At 36.0% G+C, this 18,248-nt stretch overlaps 1 protein-coding gene and 1 pseudogene across 13 annotated transcripts in view; one reads left to right on the forward strand and one right to left on the reverse strand.

The window, feature by feature from the left end:
- DLG1 (discs, large homolog 1 (Drosophila)) overlaps positions 1-18,248 on the reverse strand; it is a 315,798-nt gene that overhangs the window by 95,537 nt on the left and 202,013 nt on the right. For 8 of the 13 annotated variants that reach the window (XM_006869407.1, XM_006869406.1, XM_006869404.1 and 5 more), the window contains 5 exons: positions 17,138-17,262; positions 16,557-16,726; positions 15,194-15,330; positions 10,289-10,433; positions 2,477-2,594 (listed from right to left, as the gene is read on the reverse strand). In XM_006869407.1, the coding sequence (XP_006869469.1) occupies positions 2,477-2,594; positions 10,289-10,433; positions 15,194-15,330; positions 16,557-16,726; positions 17,138-17,262 (695 nt within the window). Of the gene's footprint in view, positions 1-2,476; positions 2,595-4,236; positions 4,240-10,288; positions 10,434-15,193; positions 15,331-16,556; positions 16,727-17,137; positions 17,263-18,248 lie in introns of all 13 variants that reach the window. The other 5 variants (XM_006869405.1, XM_006869400.1, XM_006869411.1 and 2 more) reach the window with 1 other exon arrangement.
- On the forward strand, positions 1,594-2,072 carry LOC102817035 (annotated as a pseudogene).

Raw genomic sequence — 18,248 nt, forward strand, 5'->3', positions numbered from 1 at the left:
TGTGGCCTTAATACTTAGATGGGTGTGTATTTTGGTATTTTTTATGCTAGTTATGAACAGTTCAGGACCGGCTGTGGCTGTTTGGTTTTAAGTGGAAACTGTCTCTTTAAATTTTGAGATCTGTGTGCATTCGTAGTAGAACCCTTTGAGGGTGGGGCTGGGGTGTCCACTAGCTCAGGCACCCCTATAGTCACCAGAATGGAGGTGCGCAGACAGCAAGGGACCAATGAACAGATTCCAAAAGAAAAGAATGTCTATACCTTTATCTCCACGGTTCTGTCAGGTGTCTGTGGCTGCTCTGATCCTTTCTCCGCTTGGTCTCTTTCAAGATGGCAGCTCTTGGAGCAGCTGACCGTCTTGAATTAGAAAGCAGTGGATTTCTTGCTTCTGCTAAAAATTTCCCTATCTATAAGCCTCCTAACCTTCTAAATATTCCTTTATATGTGGTTCAGAGTTCTGGGACCACCCCCTGAGCCTTACTGGTCCTGTATTCTGTGTTGTTGCTGATAGAGCTCCTTACTGCACTTCTACCTGATCAGCCATCTTGTTTGTTCTCTTTGAATTACTTTTAGTAAAACTTTACTCGTATGGGATATCAAAGGTATTGTCCGACAATTTCTGCATTCCATTGGGTCATCTCTCTTTGGAATAGGCAAAAATATGGATCTCTTCCAATCAGACAGCCAGATAGTTGTCTTCCAAATTTCTTGGCATAGATGAGTGAGTGCTTCCTGGGCCGACTGACTTTCTTAAAGATTTCCATTTTTATTCCATCAATTCCTGGTGCCTTGTTCTTTGCCAATTCTTTCAATGCACTTAGGACTTCTTCAGAGCCTGAGAAACCCTATACAGGTAGTTATGAGTTGGAACCTACTTGATGGCACACAATAACCACCACACTATCACCATATCAGATGAGTGTCACTTTCACAAGTATCTGAGAACTTTAAATTAAATCTAAGTAAGAGAAATACACGCTACCGTATATAAACAAGTCAATTCCAATTCTTAGTGACCCTATAAGAACAGAGTGGAACCAATAAATAACATCAAAAGTAATGGAGAAAAGACTGAAGTTGTCAAAGACTTCATTTTACTTGGATCAACAATCAACACTCATGAAAGCAGTCAAGAAATCAAATGATGTGTTGCATCAGGCAAATCCTCTGCAGAAGACTTCTTTAAAGTGCTGAAGAACAAAGATGTCAGTTTGAGGAGTATGGTGTGTCAGACAGACCCCAGCCATGGTTTATCCAATAGCTTCATAAGCATTTGAAAGTTTCACAATGTATAAGCAAGACCATAGACAAATTGATGCATTTTAATTATGGTGTGGCAGGAAAATATAAAAAGTATCATGGACTGTCAGAAGAATAAACAAATCTGTGTTGAAAGACATACATCCTGCTCCTTAGACGCCAGGATGGCCAAACTTTGTGTCTCATACTTCAGACATAGAATCAGAAGGGACCAGCTCCTTGAGAAATACATTATGCTTGGTAAAGCGGAGGGTCAGTGAAAAAGAGGAAGAATCTCAAGAAGATGGAATGGCGCCTTTCAGCCAGAGCCGCCATCTTGCAGTAATCCCCCAAGATGACAAACACAAAGGGAAATAGGGGTACCCGCTATATGTTTTCCAGGCCTTTCAGAAAGCATGGGGTCATTCCTTTGGCCATATACATGCGAATCTACAAGAAAGGTGATATTGTGGACATCAAGGGAATGGGCACAGTTCAAAAAGGCATGCCCCACAAATATTACCACGGCAAAACTGTAAGAGTCTACAATGTGACCCAGCATGCTGTTGACATTGTTGTGAACAAGCAAGCCAAGGGCAAGATTCTTGCCAAGAGAATTAACGTGTGCATTGAGCATGTTAAGCACTCTAAGAGCCGAGACAGCTTCCTGAAGTGAGTGAAGGAAAATGATCAGAAAAAGAAGGAAGCCAAAGAGAAAGGGACCTGGGTTCAGCTAAAGCGCCAGCCTGCTCCCCCAGAGGGGCGCACTTTGTGAGAACCAATGGAAAGGAGCCTGAGCTGCTAGAACCTATTCCTTATGAATTCATGGCATAATAGGAGTGAAATAAAGATGTCTGTGGTGTACCAATGCCAGATCTTTGGTTGTAATTGTGTGGCGGTGTGGTGTGTGTCCCCCCTCCCTACCAAATACATAGTATTTAAAACACATTGTGTTCCCCAGTTTGCTTGACAATAAATGCTTTTACTGTTGAATAAAATAAGATGGAATGGCACAGTGGTAGCAGCAATGGCCTCAAGTTTAATAACTGTGCTGGGCAGTGCTTTGTTCTGTTGTGCAAAAGTGGTCTTTACGAGTCAGAACTGAATTGATGCCATATAACCACAAAAACAACTACTACACAGTTTTAGTCCTAACAATATTGCTATCTTATACAGCTGATTAAAACTCCATGTGATAATTCACTTTATGTATAAAGGAGGAATGTTCAGTTACTTACCTTGTGATTTCATCATCGCCAAGCATTGCTTTGGAAACTGGTGAATATCTGGATGGTGAAGCTGGTGTTTGGCTCAGATAGGAAGATGGGCTAACATGGTTATCAACAGGCTGAGAAGCTTCAAGACAAAGAAAGTAAAGGAAAAAACAAAAGAAGTAATTCCTTATCATATTTGTGAATTATGAATTTTAATATTTAATGTATAATTAATTCAAAATCACTCATGTATATGATTTACTGGTAGAGAAAATTTATCACTTCAAAAAGCAGGAATTCTAATTGTAGGTAATTACTAGATTGGATATTCAGATTAAAGAAGGCAACCCTATTCCATATGATATCATTTAGGAAACTAAAACTAAAAATGAGGTTCATATCAACTTATTTCATAATAAGAATTCAAGAAGCATCATGTAAGAGAGTCTCAAAGTAAAGATTGTAATAATAGGAAGTAAAACAATTTTTTTTCTGATTTTACAGAAAAAGGAACAAACAAAACAAGTCTCCCCATAAAACAACAACCAACAACAACAAAAAGATGGAATGGCACAATGGCAGCAGAATTGGCTGCTGTATCACAAACCACCTGTACCATACTTATGGGCCTTATTTCACATTTTTTATAACATATGCTCAAAATCTGTATATAATGAAACCTAGAAAAAACGTAGGTTCTCATAATTTATTCAGATCTAAGTAATTTATGGAGCTCTGGTAGCATAGTGGTTACAAATTGGGCTGTGAACTGCAAGGTCAGCAGTTCAAAACTACCAGTTGTTTTGCAGGAGAATGATGAGGCTTTCTGCTCCCATAAAGATTTACAGCCTTGGAAACCCTGTACAGGGTCGCTATGAGTCGGAACCGACTCCACAGCACACAACAACAACAAACCAATTTATATATTCTTTTCAGCAAATCCATGAAATAACAGGTAATAAAAACCATGAAACATCAATAACAGCAAAAACTATTTATTGATTCACTTAAATAATCATTATCATAATAAGTTTTCATTCTAATTAAAGATGAAGACAACAGATACATCAAAACAAAAGTAAAAATTATAAAACTAATTTTTTGACTATACTTTTTGAACATCCAGGTAAGGAACATATCCAAGTAGTAGCTTCCAAAGACACAAATAATTTGAATCATTAATGAAACACATAGTGTAATATTATTTAACATTCTCGAAGCTAAAACTCTGCTAAATCTGCAAAGCATACTGACATTTAGCAGTGGTATTTATTTTTCAACCATCAATCTGTCTCTTCTTTGATCAAACTGAGTGTCAAGTATGCACAAACTACTATGCTACACATTACCATCACTATCAAGCGTTACCCACCATTCATTTGTCAATTTTTCATACTGTGGTGGCTTGTATGTTGCTGTGATGCTGGAAGCTATGCCACTGGTATTTGTAATACAACAGGTTCACCAATTGTGGAGAAGTTTCAGTGGAGCTTCCAGACTAATATAGACTAGAAAGAAGAGGCAGATTACTTCTGAATATTTAGCCAATGAAAATCTTATTAACAGCAGCAGAACACTGTCAGATATAGTAGCAGAAGATGAAACCATAATGAACAGCCACACAAATCACTGTCAGATAGTATGCTGGCAGAAGAGTCCCTCAGGTTGGAAGACATTCAAAACATGACCAGAAAAGAACTGCCTTGTCAAAGTAGAATTGCGTATAATGATGTGAATGAATGGGAGGGGGGATAAAGATAAGTTTCAAAGACATACTGAAATGCAAGCTGAGCTAAGTGAGATATTAAAAAATTGATAGAAAAATGGAAAGAGCAAAAATTCAAATTTACATTGTAGGTAAGAAGCAAATGGAGCAAAGCTTTTGGGACCTTTCTGTGCTTGATGGCATACAACTCAAACTGAGGAGAAATATCTGCAAAAAGCTATTAAAAATCAGAACATGTAATATATGAAATATGAATGCAGGAAAATTGGAAGTTGTCAAAAATGAAATGGAATGCATAAAGATGGATGGATATCCTAGTCATTAGTGATATCTCATCTGAATTTAGAGATGATCTCATGAACAGACTTGATGCATTAGACACTAATGACTGAAGACAAAAAGAGTTGTGGGACGACATGAAGGACATCATACAGGAAGAAAGCAAAAGGTCATTAAGAAAGCAAAAAAGAAGGAAAGGCGAAAATGCATGTCAGAAGAGACTCTCAAATGTGCTCTCTAGTGTAGAGATGCTAAAGGAAATGGAAGAAATGAAGAGACAAAAGTAGTACAGAAAATTCCAAAGGGCAGCTTGAGAAAACAAAGACAGAAGACACTGTACCAAAAAGAGACGGTCACTGTTTAACCATGTCAAGAGGTAGCATATGACCAAGTAGAAATGCTACTGAATGAAGATGTTCAAGATGCACTGAAGGCATTAGCAAAGAACAAGGTTCCAGGAATTGATGGAATACAAATTGACATGTTTCAACAAACTGATGCAGCACTGAGGCGTTCACTCATCTATGCCAACTAATTTGGAAGTCAGCTACCTGACCAAATGATTGGGAGAGTTCCATATCTGTGCCCACTACATAGAAATGTGCAAAGAAAGACTTGGTGCAAGAAAACCAAAAAGGGAAGAGCACACTCAGCATTTCTTAAGTTGAAAGAACTAAAGAAAAACTTCAAGTTTCTATTTTCAACATTGAAGAAATTTATGGGCAAAATATTGACTGATGTAGAAAATATCAAAAGAAGATGGAAAGAACACACAGAGTCATCATTGTGCCAAAAAGAAAGGATTGATGTGCAAGCATTACAAGATGTAGCATATAACCAAGAACCAATGGAAGAAGTCCAAACGGCACTGAAGGTATGGACAAAAACAAGGGTCCAGGAATTTATGGAAAACAAACAGAAATATTTCAACAAACTGAGGTACTCATTCATCTATGCCTAGAAATTTAAAGACCGCTACCTCGAAGGATTAGAAGAGATCCATATTTGTGCCCACTCCAAAGAGAAGTGACCCAATGGAATGCAGATGCATTTAAATAATACCATTGATATCATATGCAAGTAAATTTTGCTGAAGATAATTAAAAAAATGGTTGTAACAGTATTGTTGTTGTTGTTGTTGTTAAGTGCCATCGAGTCGGTTCCGACCCATAGTGACCCTGTACAGGGTTTCCGAGGGTGTAAATCTTTATGGGAGTAGAAAGCCTCATCTTTCTCCCGCGGAGCGGCTGGTAGTTTCGAACCGCTGACCTTAAGGTTCGCAGCTCGATTCGTATACTGACTGAGAACTGCCAGAAATTGCAGCCGGATTCAAAAGAGGCATAGAAATAGAGTTAACAATGCAGACCACAGATGCATCTTGGCTGAAAGCCAAGAATACCAGAAAGATGTTTATTTGTGCTTTATTGACTATGTAAAAGCTTTTGACTATGTAGATCATGACAAACTATGGATGATGTTGTTATGAACAGTTATGAACAGCTTTTAACTATGTAGATCATGACAAACTATTGAAGATGTTGTTATGAACAGTTAACTATGCTCATGAGGAACCTGTAGTTGTTTTCAAGAGGCAGTTATTAGAACATAACAATGCAATACTGAATGACTCAAATTGGGAAAAGTGCGCACCACGAAATCTATGCTTTCACCATACTTAATCAATCTGTATGCTGAGCAAAATATTCAAGAAGTTGGATTATATGAAGAAGACCATGGCATCAGGATTGCAGAAACATTCTTTAACAACCTACAATATGCAGAGGATACAACTGAAAGCCAAGAGGACTTAAAAGTACTTACTGATTACGATCAAACACTATTGCCTTCAGTATGGATTACACCTCAATGTAAAGAAAACAAAAATCTTCATCACTGGACCAATAAATAACAGCATGATAAATGGAGAACATTTAAAGTCATCAAAACTTCATTTTGCTTAAATCTATAATCAACACTCCCACTCATGGAAGCAGCAGTCAAGAAATACAAGGATGTTCAACAGTGAGTAATTGTCCTGACTAACTGCAACTGTCACAACTATAAAGATAGAGGTTTTGTAACAAAAACGGGAGAGTAGTTAATCTTACAGTCCAGAAGCAGAGAGCCCTAAACCATCATGGGAGAACTCCACAAGCGGAATGTGGGACTCTATCCAGAGAAGCAGCAACACCAGAGATGAAGGCAGAGATGAGGACATGGACAGAGGGAGCAGCTGAGGAATCTGAACTCATGGAAAGAGAGGGACTGAGTGCCAGTAGCCAGGAATCAGGCTTGCAAAATATGCCCTTTGGTTATTTAAATTATTATATATTCCTAGTGTTTTTGTGTACATCCCTCCTTCCCCACCCCCCCACACAAAAAAACAACACAAAAAAACCTGAAGAAGTGTACTCCTGAAGCTCAATATTGTGTTTGTGATACTAAAGTATTTGCTTTAATTCTAAATAAAAGTTTCTATTTAAAAAAAAAAAACTGAAGAGGAAACGGAAGCAAATACTGTTGAATGATGATGCATGGAGTCGAGTGTAATCACTGCAATGAAACGATGGTGTAAAGCTGATGTTCTCCCATGTAAACTATCACACAGTTCACAATAAAAACTTTAAAAGACAGACAGAAAGAAAAGGATGTATCTAGGCAGATCTGCTGCAAAAGACCTCTATAAAATGTTCAAGAGTAAATATATCAGTTTGAGGACTGAGGGGTGCCTGACTCAAGCCAAGCTATTTTCAAATAACCTAATATGTGTGTGCAAGTTGGACAACAAATAAGGAAGACTATTGCAGAATCAATGCATTTGTATTATGGTGTTGGAAAAGGAAATTAAAGGTACCACATACTTCCAAAAGAATAAACAAATCTGTGTTGGAAGAAGTACTCCTCAAAGAGACAGAATGTTCCTTAGAAGCCAGTCTCTCACACTTTGGACATGTTATTAGGAAGGATCAGTCCTTGGAAAAGGACACTGTGGATTACATAAAGATCCCCCTCGCTCCCTTAAGATAGGGAATATTACACCATGTTTATATGCTGACGATAATGATCCAATAGAAAGAGAATTTGATTATGAGAGATATATAGGGCTGCTGCAAGAGCAAGATCCATTGAGATCCAGCGTACCAATAGAAGAACTGGCCTTTGACAAAGCATTATACCATTATACCAGAAAGAAAACACAGTATATTTCCATAAATGCATAGTTACAAAGGAAGACTTGAAAGTAGAAAGATGATGACACTGTCTATTGGGTACATACATGAAAATGGAATGATGTCATCAGTTATGACTGAGTTCAGGTTTGAGAGTGAAGTATTCTCAGGGTAAGAGAGCAAATTAGTTAAGGAAACAAGGCAAGATCATAAGCAAGAATGAGGCCCTATCTCAGTATATAGTCATAAGCAAAAGCACAATTTTGTACTTTTCACCAGTCATGCTTTGCTTTATAGGGAGAAGAAATAGAGAAGACACCACAGTTATACTGAACTAGTGTTGTGTTTTGCCAATGAGAAAAGGAAGAAAAAAATGAGAGGGAGCTATGTACAAGAAGGTGAGTATTACAACAAATGATGGAATCTAGGCTAAAAAAGAAGAAAAGTGGAGACACCAGGGGGCAACAAAGTGACTGAAGATCAAAATGAGATTAAGGAATTGCTAGAATTGGGTATATAAACTGGAAAGGATGATATAGTGAGAGAACAGGATGATTTACAAAGATTTCAGAGGTGGCAAACAGGTATTAATAACAAGATATTTGGGTAACTGAAAAGATACTTGGAAGCAAATATTTCTGGTAGCATAGTGGTTATGAATTGGGCTGCTAACCTCAAGGTTGGCAGTTCAAAACTACCAGCCGTTCCATGGGATAAAGATGAGGTTTTCTGCTCTTGTAAAGATTTACAGCCTCAGAAACCCTACGCAGGGTCACTATGAGTCGGATCCGACTCCATGGTACCTAACAACAACAACATTAAGGATATGATAGTTAGAAAAGAGACTAAGAAATCAAGAAACCAGGACATTGCATAAAATCAATGTCAATTTTGGACAAGCAGTAGCCTTTGAAAGCTATACCACTGGTATTTCCCATACCAGCAGAGCAGTGTCAACCATAGAGGAAAGGTTTCAGCAGAGCTTTAGACTAAAATAAGACTGAAGATCTGGTGAACTATTTCTGAAAAGTAGCCAATGAAAACCCTACATATATCAACAAAATTTTGTTGTTATATGCCACTGAACTGGTTCTGACTCACAGAGACCCTGGATAGGGTCAACCTTATAGTTAGCAGTCCAAAGTTTATCTTACCACACCAGGACTTCAGAGTATCAAAATACTACCAGCTATAGTGATGGACAACAAGGGCAAATTTGAGAGTGCTCAAAATATGACTTAGGAAAAACTACCTCCTCAAAGTACAGTCAGTATTAATGTGAGTGGAGCACAAGCAGAAATAAACGAAGCCCTCATATAAAGTTTGTGGAAATTTTTCATTACCTTTTAAATCCATTTTCCACAAACTTTTTGAAGTCCCCTCAATTTATAAGAATTTTAAACAAGCACTAAAGTTTCCTTTGACACAAAAGATATATATATATATATTTGAGGAATTGAATACAATTAAGGAAATAACTCTCTTATATTTGAGGAATTAATGAATTAATGAACAGATAATAAGGATGTTATTACTGGAGAACAATATATACATTTCAAAATACAATCTGCATCTAATTTATAATAATTAGTAATGACAATAACCTTTATAGATTTAAAACTGTAAACACTGTTATGTATAAAATCTTAAATAATTCTAAAATTCTATAATTTATTAAGAACTGCTGGAAAAGCAGATTACAAAGAATAAATCTAAGATCTCTTGTTGTTGTTAAGTGCACCTTTGAGTTAGTTCTGACTCACAGCAACCTATCTAGGGTTTCCAAGGAGCAGCTCATCGGTTTGAACTGCCAATCTTGTGATTTACACAGTGTTGATCTAACAGTGCCACACCAGGAGTGCTAAGATCTCTCAGTTGGCTTTTAGTATCAACTTAATGCACAGAACAAATAAGATTTCATTTTCAACTAATACATACATTAAGCTGTATTTAAATCTTTTTTCAATTTGGACGATAAAAAAATAGATACCTAGATAATCTTAGAAAACCTAAAAGTAGGATAGTCCCCTGGCTTATGGTGCTCTTTTCTGGACTATGAATCAAAAGGTCCATGGTTCAAGTCAGCCTGCTGCTCCCACAGAAGAAAGATGAGATTTTCTAATCCTGCATTAAAGCCTCAGAAATCATAAACAGGGTTGCTATCAGTCAGAACCGATCAGACAGCACTTAACAAAAATATAATTTAATTCTATATAATAGAATTACATCGGACACAAATATAGTTAGGCAATCACTAAGCGTTGGACACCAAGATAATTTCTGTTCTCAGAATGGCTCAGAGTACACAATTGTTACACATCAATTTTGAAAGACCTTTAAGTTTCAGACATTTAAAATCACTGTTTCTCAAAGTATAGCACATGAATCAACAGTATCTGAATCAACTGAGTGTTAATAAAAATTTCTGGGCTTCATCTAAAATTACCATAATAGACTTCATTATTCACAAATATCCTTTGGTGACTGTTATTTACAATGCCTTAACATTTGAAAGAATAGCCTGTTACAAACAGAACTTTTCTTAGTATCAAGATTTTCACTTTTAACTATTAAAATGCATTTTTATAATCCTTAAACATAATATTGACAATTCAATATTAAAGTGCATCTAAGGAAATATGATAATTTAGGCAGACTTACAGTTGGTGATATCAGGTGGTGCATAGCCATCATTCATATACACACTTGTAGGCTTTGCCACTTTCAAGAAAACAAAATCAGATGTGTTCTTTAAGGCAGTTACTGCTTCTTCATGAGTAACTTCTTCTAAACATACACTATTCACCTAAAGGAAATTTCCAAAAGACATTTAAGATAAATATCTTTTTTTTTAACCTGCTTTCTGCTATATGGTTATAAACAATTATATCAAAAGACAGACAAAATTAAGAAGTAATATAAAGAATATAAAGGTGTGTAGAAAGAAAATAGCCATTTTTATTGCCTATGAGTTTGCACTGACTTGATGGCAATAGGTTAAGATAACATCAAGGAATGTGTATGGATATATTTTTATAAAAAACAAACAAACTGAAGTTTAAAACTGGAATTTTAACATATCTTCAACATTTTTCCATATTGCTGCATTTTAAATACCTCATTAAAAAAAAAAAAAAAGTTTCATAGATTGTAATTCATTAAACCAAGTTAACATGGGAAGCTGGGATGGCCAGACTTCATCTTTCATACTTCAGGCACGTTGTCAGGAAGAACCAGTACATGAAGAAGGATGTGTTTGGTAAAGTGGAGGGGTGGAGAAAAAGAGGAATACCCGCCAACTAGATGATTGGCACAGTGGCAGGAGCAATACGCTCATATGTAGCAACAATTGTGATTTTGGCGTAGGACCAGGCAATGCTTCATTCTGTTGTGTGTAGGGACACTATGAGTCAGAACCAACTGGATGGTACCTAACAACAATAACAACAACATATTAATATCTAACATGCTTCTAATTTTTATGTTTATAGGCAATGTCAATGAACATCCTTATATATATTTTGTATATACATGTGCATTTTAGATGGCTAAGTTATTTAGATATAGAATTGTTAAGTCAGAGAGTATAAGCATTGCCCACTTAAATGGATGCTACTAATCTCTTGCAAATGGTAGTAACAACTTTACACACACGTCAGAGTGTAAGAGTCCTACTGACCCAGACTCTTGCCAACATTATTAACAATTTTAATGTGTATAAAATGATGAATGATGTTTAATTTATATTTGACTTGTCTTTATATTTTGCTTCCATTATTAATAGTCAAAGTGTAGAGTTTTTTAAAGCCGTATGTTTGAGGCAAATTGGAAGTATATCCTCTGGTCCTAGTGGAGCCATCATAGCTGATACTATGTAGAGAGGAAACAAGCTGTCCCTGTTAAGCCCTACCTAAATTGCACAAATATAATAAGCAAATAATTGGTTGCTGTTATTTTAGTCACTAAATTTTGTGTTTTCGTATGCAACTTTAGATAACTGATATAAGAGCTAACAAGATTTCTTGAGGGATTCAATGTGGGATATGAAAAAGCATGACCCCAAAGTTCTGGACCTAAGCAACTAGAAGGATAAAGTTCCTATTTAATGAGATGTGAAGACTGCACATAACAGGATGGGGTAGGAGGAGGGGAGGTGTGGGGGAAATGAAAAGTTCATTTATGGATATATTAAATTTGAGATGATTATTGAGACACCCAGGGAGAACAGTGGCTGTAGAACAGTGATGGGGAACATCTGGTCCATGGGCCAGGTGAGGCCTGCAATATCATCTGGTTTGGCTTTCCCAAGGCAATTGCAGTTCCAGCCATCACATTGTTGTTGTTGTTAAGTGCCGTCAAGTCAGTTCCGACCCACAGTGACCCTCTAGAGGGTTTCCAAGGAGTGACTGGTGAGCGTGAATCACCAACCTTGCAGTTCAAACTGACTTTGCAGTCTAGCACATTAACCCACAGCGCCGCTCTGGTAGCGTATAGTGGTTACGAATCGGGCTGCAAACAGAAACTATCAGCTGTTCCGTGGGAGAAAGATGAGGCTTTCTGCTCCTGTAAAGATTTACAGCCTTGGAAACCCTGTACAGGATCACTATGAGTCGGAACCGACTCCATGGCAAATCACCAGTGCCATCACATTAGGGGTAAGTTAATTATATGTTTCACTAAATATAGCAGGCTAAGTTTTAAGTCAATAATTTTGTATGGCCCACGAATTATGTTATAAATTTTGGCAGAAAAAAGGCTGTCCTCCTCTGCTGTAGAGAATAAACACAGGACTGTGAACCACAAGGTTAGCAGTTTGAACTCACTAGCTACTCAGCAGAGAAAGATGAGGTTTTCTACTCCAATAAAGATTTACAGCCTTGGAAACTATATACAGGGTCACTGAATTGGAATCATTGCAACAGCACTTGATAATTGAGACATTCAAGGGGAGAGTAGATGAAATCTTCTAGAACAATGCTTTTCAAACGTTTTGACAAGAACCACTGTTTAAAAATGTTTTCATCTAGTCTAAGACAAAATGTGTGTGCATCTGTGTCACAGTATAACTAAAGTTTCCAAAAAGTAGTGCTTATCCCACTGTTATTTGACCACTATCAATGAGTCTTGACCTACAGTTTTAAAAACAGTTGAAAATGTACAAGGACTGAGCCCTGAATCATTACAATATTTAGAGAGGTTAGGGAGATAAGGAGGCAACAGCAAAGATGAATGAGGACTGGACAGTGATACAGGAGGAACACTAAATAGGAATGATTGTTAGGCAAAATGAATACTGTTTGAAGGAGAAAAATGTGTTAAATGCTAGATATGTCAATTAAGATTGAGGATGACAAAAGAATTATAGAAACAAAAGCCTGACTAAGTGAATTCAAGAGATAACGGGAATCTTGCCAATAAGATCAATCAGCAGTTAGCAGGCTCCCTACCATTGCAATAGATTATGGAGAAACCATAAAGAAAAATATGGCATCTAAGAAATTTAAAAATAAAGTGAAAAATCCACTGGAAACAGAAATCTATTTTGAATCAGTATGTGTATGGCAGGATGATGGGTGGGGGGAGTGGGAAGTGTGGATTGCAACATGGGGGAAAAGAGTGGCAAGTAACAGATGTGAAAAAAAGCTAGAAAAGCATTTCAGCTTTGGCTCTTATCTCTTCCCCATCTTTAGATTTCAATCACTGTCTGCCTCCATGTTACAATAACATGTTACTATAATGAAAAGGATGTTAACAAAGGAATCTTTTATATACTTACATGAGAACGAATTTTTATAAGTGGTTTGGATAATATATGGATGTCACTTATAATGTTACTAACAGTATATTCAAGACCAAGTAAATTTCATAATTAGGTAAATATTCAAATGAAACTCTTGCATAATGATGACCAGAACACATAGCAGCTCTTCCTAACAGAATTACTTCTAATATCAAAAAAGTGAAAATAATCCAATTCACAACTATACTATACCCTAGATTATGTGTCTCAGATTCACTTGAGACAATCTGTCCCCAGCCTTGACTGCTTGTTACTGTTGCCCTCACTTTTCCTCCTAACTATAATCAGTTCTCTCAAAGTCTCTTCTGATGTAAAGGCTAAATTTGGGCATGGTGGACATGCTCCACATAGTAAGAGCCTTGGAGCACTGGTGATGCTGTATAATAAACACTGGGTTGCTAATCACAAGGTCAGCAGTTAAAACCCACTAGCCACTCAGGGGGAAAAAGATTAGGCTTTCCATTCCCGTAAAGATTTATAGCCTTGGAAAGTCTACATAGGTCACTCACGATGAGTCAGAATTGATGGTAGAGAGTAGTACAGCATATCAGGAACACATGTCTGTGCTATACAGATCACTGAGACTAGCTCTTTTTGCCACTTTTGGGTTCAAGTAAAGTGCTGTGTCACAGTATGGGAGTTAGCTTCCCTAACAGTTGCCCAAATTTGGAGCAGTTAACCCCCATGGGTTAACAACAGACAGGAGACTAAAAGGAGCTAGTAGACAAAATCTTCTCTTTTTTCCTCTGGATGGCTGGATCCAAGGTACAACGGTTCTATATCACTTGCAAATAAAGCAACTGGCTGTCTTTTCTTATGATATTCTGCCCAGCTCAGAAACATATAACCTTGTATTGGCTTTCCCATATTCCTACCTTTCTATTTTCACTCATGTTTAAATCCCTGGAGTCACCCCTGCTGACCTTGCAGTTCAAAGCGACTTTGCAGTCTAGCGTATTAACCCTCAGTGCCACACCAGGACTCATGATAATGTTATGATATTTATCTTAGCACCAGTAACACCTTAGCACATTTTTTTCATTTTCTGACTGAAAAATTATCAACAGACACATAAATTGTGGTTTGTTTACCACAGAGGTGAGCTGAATTTCATTCAGCTCTAGGCAAAAATATGGACATTGTTATTAATGTTAAGTGCAATTGAGTCAGTTCCAACTCACAGCAACCCTGTAGAGAGTTTACAAACAATGGCTGGCAGGTTTGAACCAACAACCTTGCTGCTAGGAGCCTGAGTGCTTATCTACTCAGTAAAACGATACTGAATAAAAACCAAGTGTAAAAAGACTACATAAAGCAACAATAACCTTTATAAAGTTTCAAAACAAATGAGGATTATACATGACAGTGAGCTAAGGATTATGATTAAAGGATTTTATATGAAATTTGTGTATCCAAACACATACTTCCTTATTTCAGTAAGGGAGAGAGAGACAGAAAGGAGATAAAAAGAAAAACAGAGGAATGCTGGGAGAAGAAATGAAAATGGTAGATAAAAGATGTATCAAGAAAAAAAAAAAGATATATCAAGAATTCCGCCCCCACCCCCGGTTTTGACTAAAGCAAGTTTAGTAATTCAGTCATTTAACATTGCCTGGTGTTGATGTTATTAGATGGTGCTGAGTTGGCACCAAGTATAATAACCTTATGCACAAGAGAACGAAACATGAGAATACAGAAATTCTGAAGTCTGTCAGAAACAAAATAGGCATCAAAATGGCATAAAAAAATAGACTTCTTATACGTACTGCTAAAAGCTTATCTCCAATCTGAAGTTTGCCATCTTTATGTGCTGCACCTCCTTCAATTATTTTGGTTACATAGATACTATTATCTCCAGGAATATGCTGATTTCCAACTCCTCCAGCAATGCTGAACCCAAGACCTGTTTGGATAACACTAGTTTTAGATTCTTTATCAGTAAGTGTAAACTTAAGTCCAGAAAGAAATGACTGAAAAGCAGGTCATGATATCTTCACACTTCTGTTTTTAGGAACAGAAATGATCGATCTATCTAGTTATCTACTTTTTAAAATTCTATGCATCTAGTCTGCAATCAGGGAATAATTACAAATATAAGCACTCCTAAAGTTATCAATGGACACTTAAAAAAAAAAAAAAAATGATAGGATGAATGTAAAGTGAATGTTCTCCCAAGTAAATTATCACTTAATTCACAATAAAAACAAACAAACAAAACAACAAACACTGGGGAAAAAAAAAAAAAAAAGGTCCTAAGTACCTTCTTAACATCTCATTATAAATATATTGCTTGCTAGTACAGACACACTCTAAAATCAGTATTTCCAATTATCCAAAATGTGATTCTTTCATAATTTAGAAATCTTAGCAGTGTTCACTGCAGTCTGCTGATAATGACATACCCATATATTCCTTCTTTTAACTTAGCTTGTGTATTTGCATTTAATATACCTTGTATAGGTTTGATTACAAGTTAATATCAATACTATACTTGACTTCAAAGTCTAAGAGCAAGAATATTTAACACTAAAAGTCTTTTATGTACCAGTACAAACAGCGACAAACTGACTCACAAATAAGTAGAGGTTTTGTTCTCTACTTTTCAAAACTATTACAGTTATTATTATGTTGTTATTGCTAAGTGCTGTCGGGTCGGTTCTGAACCATTGCGACCCTGTGTAGGGTTTCCAGAAGTGGCTGGTGAGCTTGAACCACCCCTATCCTGCGGTTAAAACTGACTTTGCAATCTAGCACATTAACCCACAGCAACACACCAGAACTCCAAACATATGTTATAGAAATGTTAAATATAGAAGTCACATAGAACTTACTCTTAAATTACAAAGTTTATATATGACCATAACAGCAAAAAATATATGAAGTATATGTAGACTAACTAACATAAGGAACTTTTTAAGAAGCTGTAATGTTGGTAGGAATATAGACATTCTGGAATTCTACTTTGGACAAAATTCAGTAGAAATAACACAAAATTCTATGTACTCACATAAGTTCTAGAGATCACCAGTATTTGTCAACCTTAAAACATGTGTCATACATAAGGTCATAGTTACATTTAACTCAGAGGTGTCTTAATAATAATCTATGTTAGCTTGATTTATCACATACCTTTAGGACCTTTAATGAGCTTTATTTCCATTATTTTTTCTGATACTGGTTTCCGTCTTTTTACATACAAGCGTACTATAGACCCTGCCTCCTTCAATGCTTCAACTGCTTTGCTATGTGTTACATCACGAACATCTACTTCATTTACTCTCAATATACAGTCATTTACCCTGAGAAAGAAAATAATGAGGTATTTATATATAAAGTTTGCAAATATTGTATTCTTTGTGGTACAAGATATAAACTCAAATATATGGCGCCTTGTGTCAACTTTATATAATTGTTGCTAACATAGAAAATAAATGGAAACATTTTGAAAATGCATTTGAAAACAGGAATGGAAACCTATGATTTCTATAAATTTGCTCACAATCTTATAAAACATCAATCAAAATTATTAAAAATGCTGACTTCTTAAATGAAAGGAGGGAAGCATTCTTAGAGCTCAATTATCCATTCATTCATTTGTTGTTTGAGCACCCACTCTATGTGAGTGCTTCTTAATTGTTTTTATCCCTTAACCAGTTTAAGAAAAACATATAAAGTAGATTCAGCATCACAACATAAAGTATAAAACATACCGCAATCTTCCATCTTGGGCAGCTGCTCCTCCTGCAATAATTTTGGTAATAAAAATACTTGAGTCATCTCCAATGTGTGGGTTGTCCGTACCCCCTGCAATGCTGAAACCAAGCCCTGAATTTCCCTGGGATATCAGAAAAGAAAGAAAGCTGAGCATAAAAAGATAAAACTTTAACATTAATAATACATGTAACTATGAAAATAATATATGGGATATACACACATATACACATATGTATGTATACATGTACATATATACACACAAATATATATAAAACAGCTCTCTGTAGCATAATAGGAATTACCTTTAAAGGTCTTTGATTGTGTTTATATAAAAATTTATAGGTTACTACCATAATTGGACCTGAAAATTATACTAACATAAGAACAAATGGACAAAAATAAGATGATTTTAAATTGAGAAATAGACATACAAGGAAAATCCTGATTATTAAGAATTTAGCAGCATTACTGTGAGGTTGGTGAAGCTGAAGAAAATGTAGGGTACTTTTGAAGTCTAGTCTATGTTTCTTCTAAAGTATGTATAATCTGTCCTTTGATTAGTTACCCTTTGCATCACCAATTTCTTTCTTTTACACTAAACTCCATCTTTGACAACACAAATCTCTCCTAACAGAAAAGCATTTATTTCTGAAGTGATATGTCTACATGTATTATTTCTCAGTAGGTAAAGCCAATATATCATTAAAGTCTTTCAAAAAAGGGGGTTGTTTTTGACATTAGCTGGTTCAAAATAACTGAATTCTAGCAGTTAAATGACAGCTATCATCGATCTTTTATGTATTTAGCCAATATGAGGAGATTTTAAAAAGTTTGTGGAGAAATTCCATTATCTTTTAATTCCATTTTTCCATGAATCCTTTGAAGCATTTTCATATGCCTGACTATTAAAATTCATTATTTTATAGTACTGAAAGCCTAACTTGAGAACTTAACATTGATGAGCTTTCTTGGTAACAAATTAAGTTTTGCAGAGTAGCTCTGTATTTTGTTTTACATACAGGATTTCTGAGTAATATTTTCTTTGAAGAAAATGTTCTACTATCACAAAAAGTCTTTAAAAATAATTATTCTAAGCAATGGTACAAA

Source organism: Chrysochloris asiatica, unplaced genomic scaffold (assembly GCF_000296735.1).
Source record: "Chrysochloris asiatica unplaced genomic scaffold, ChrAsi1.0 scaffold00130, whole genome shotgun sequence".
NCBI lineage: Eukaryota > Metazoa > Chordata > Mammalia > Afrosoricida > Chrysochloridae > Chrysochloris > Chrysochloris asiatica.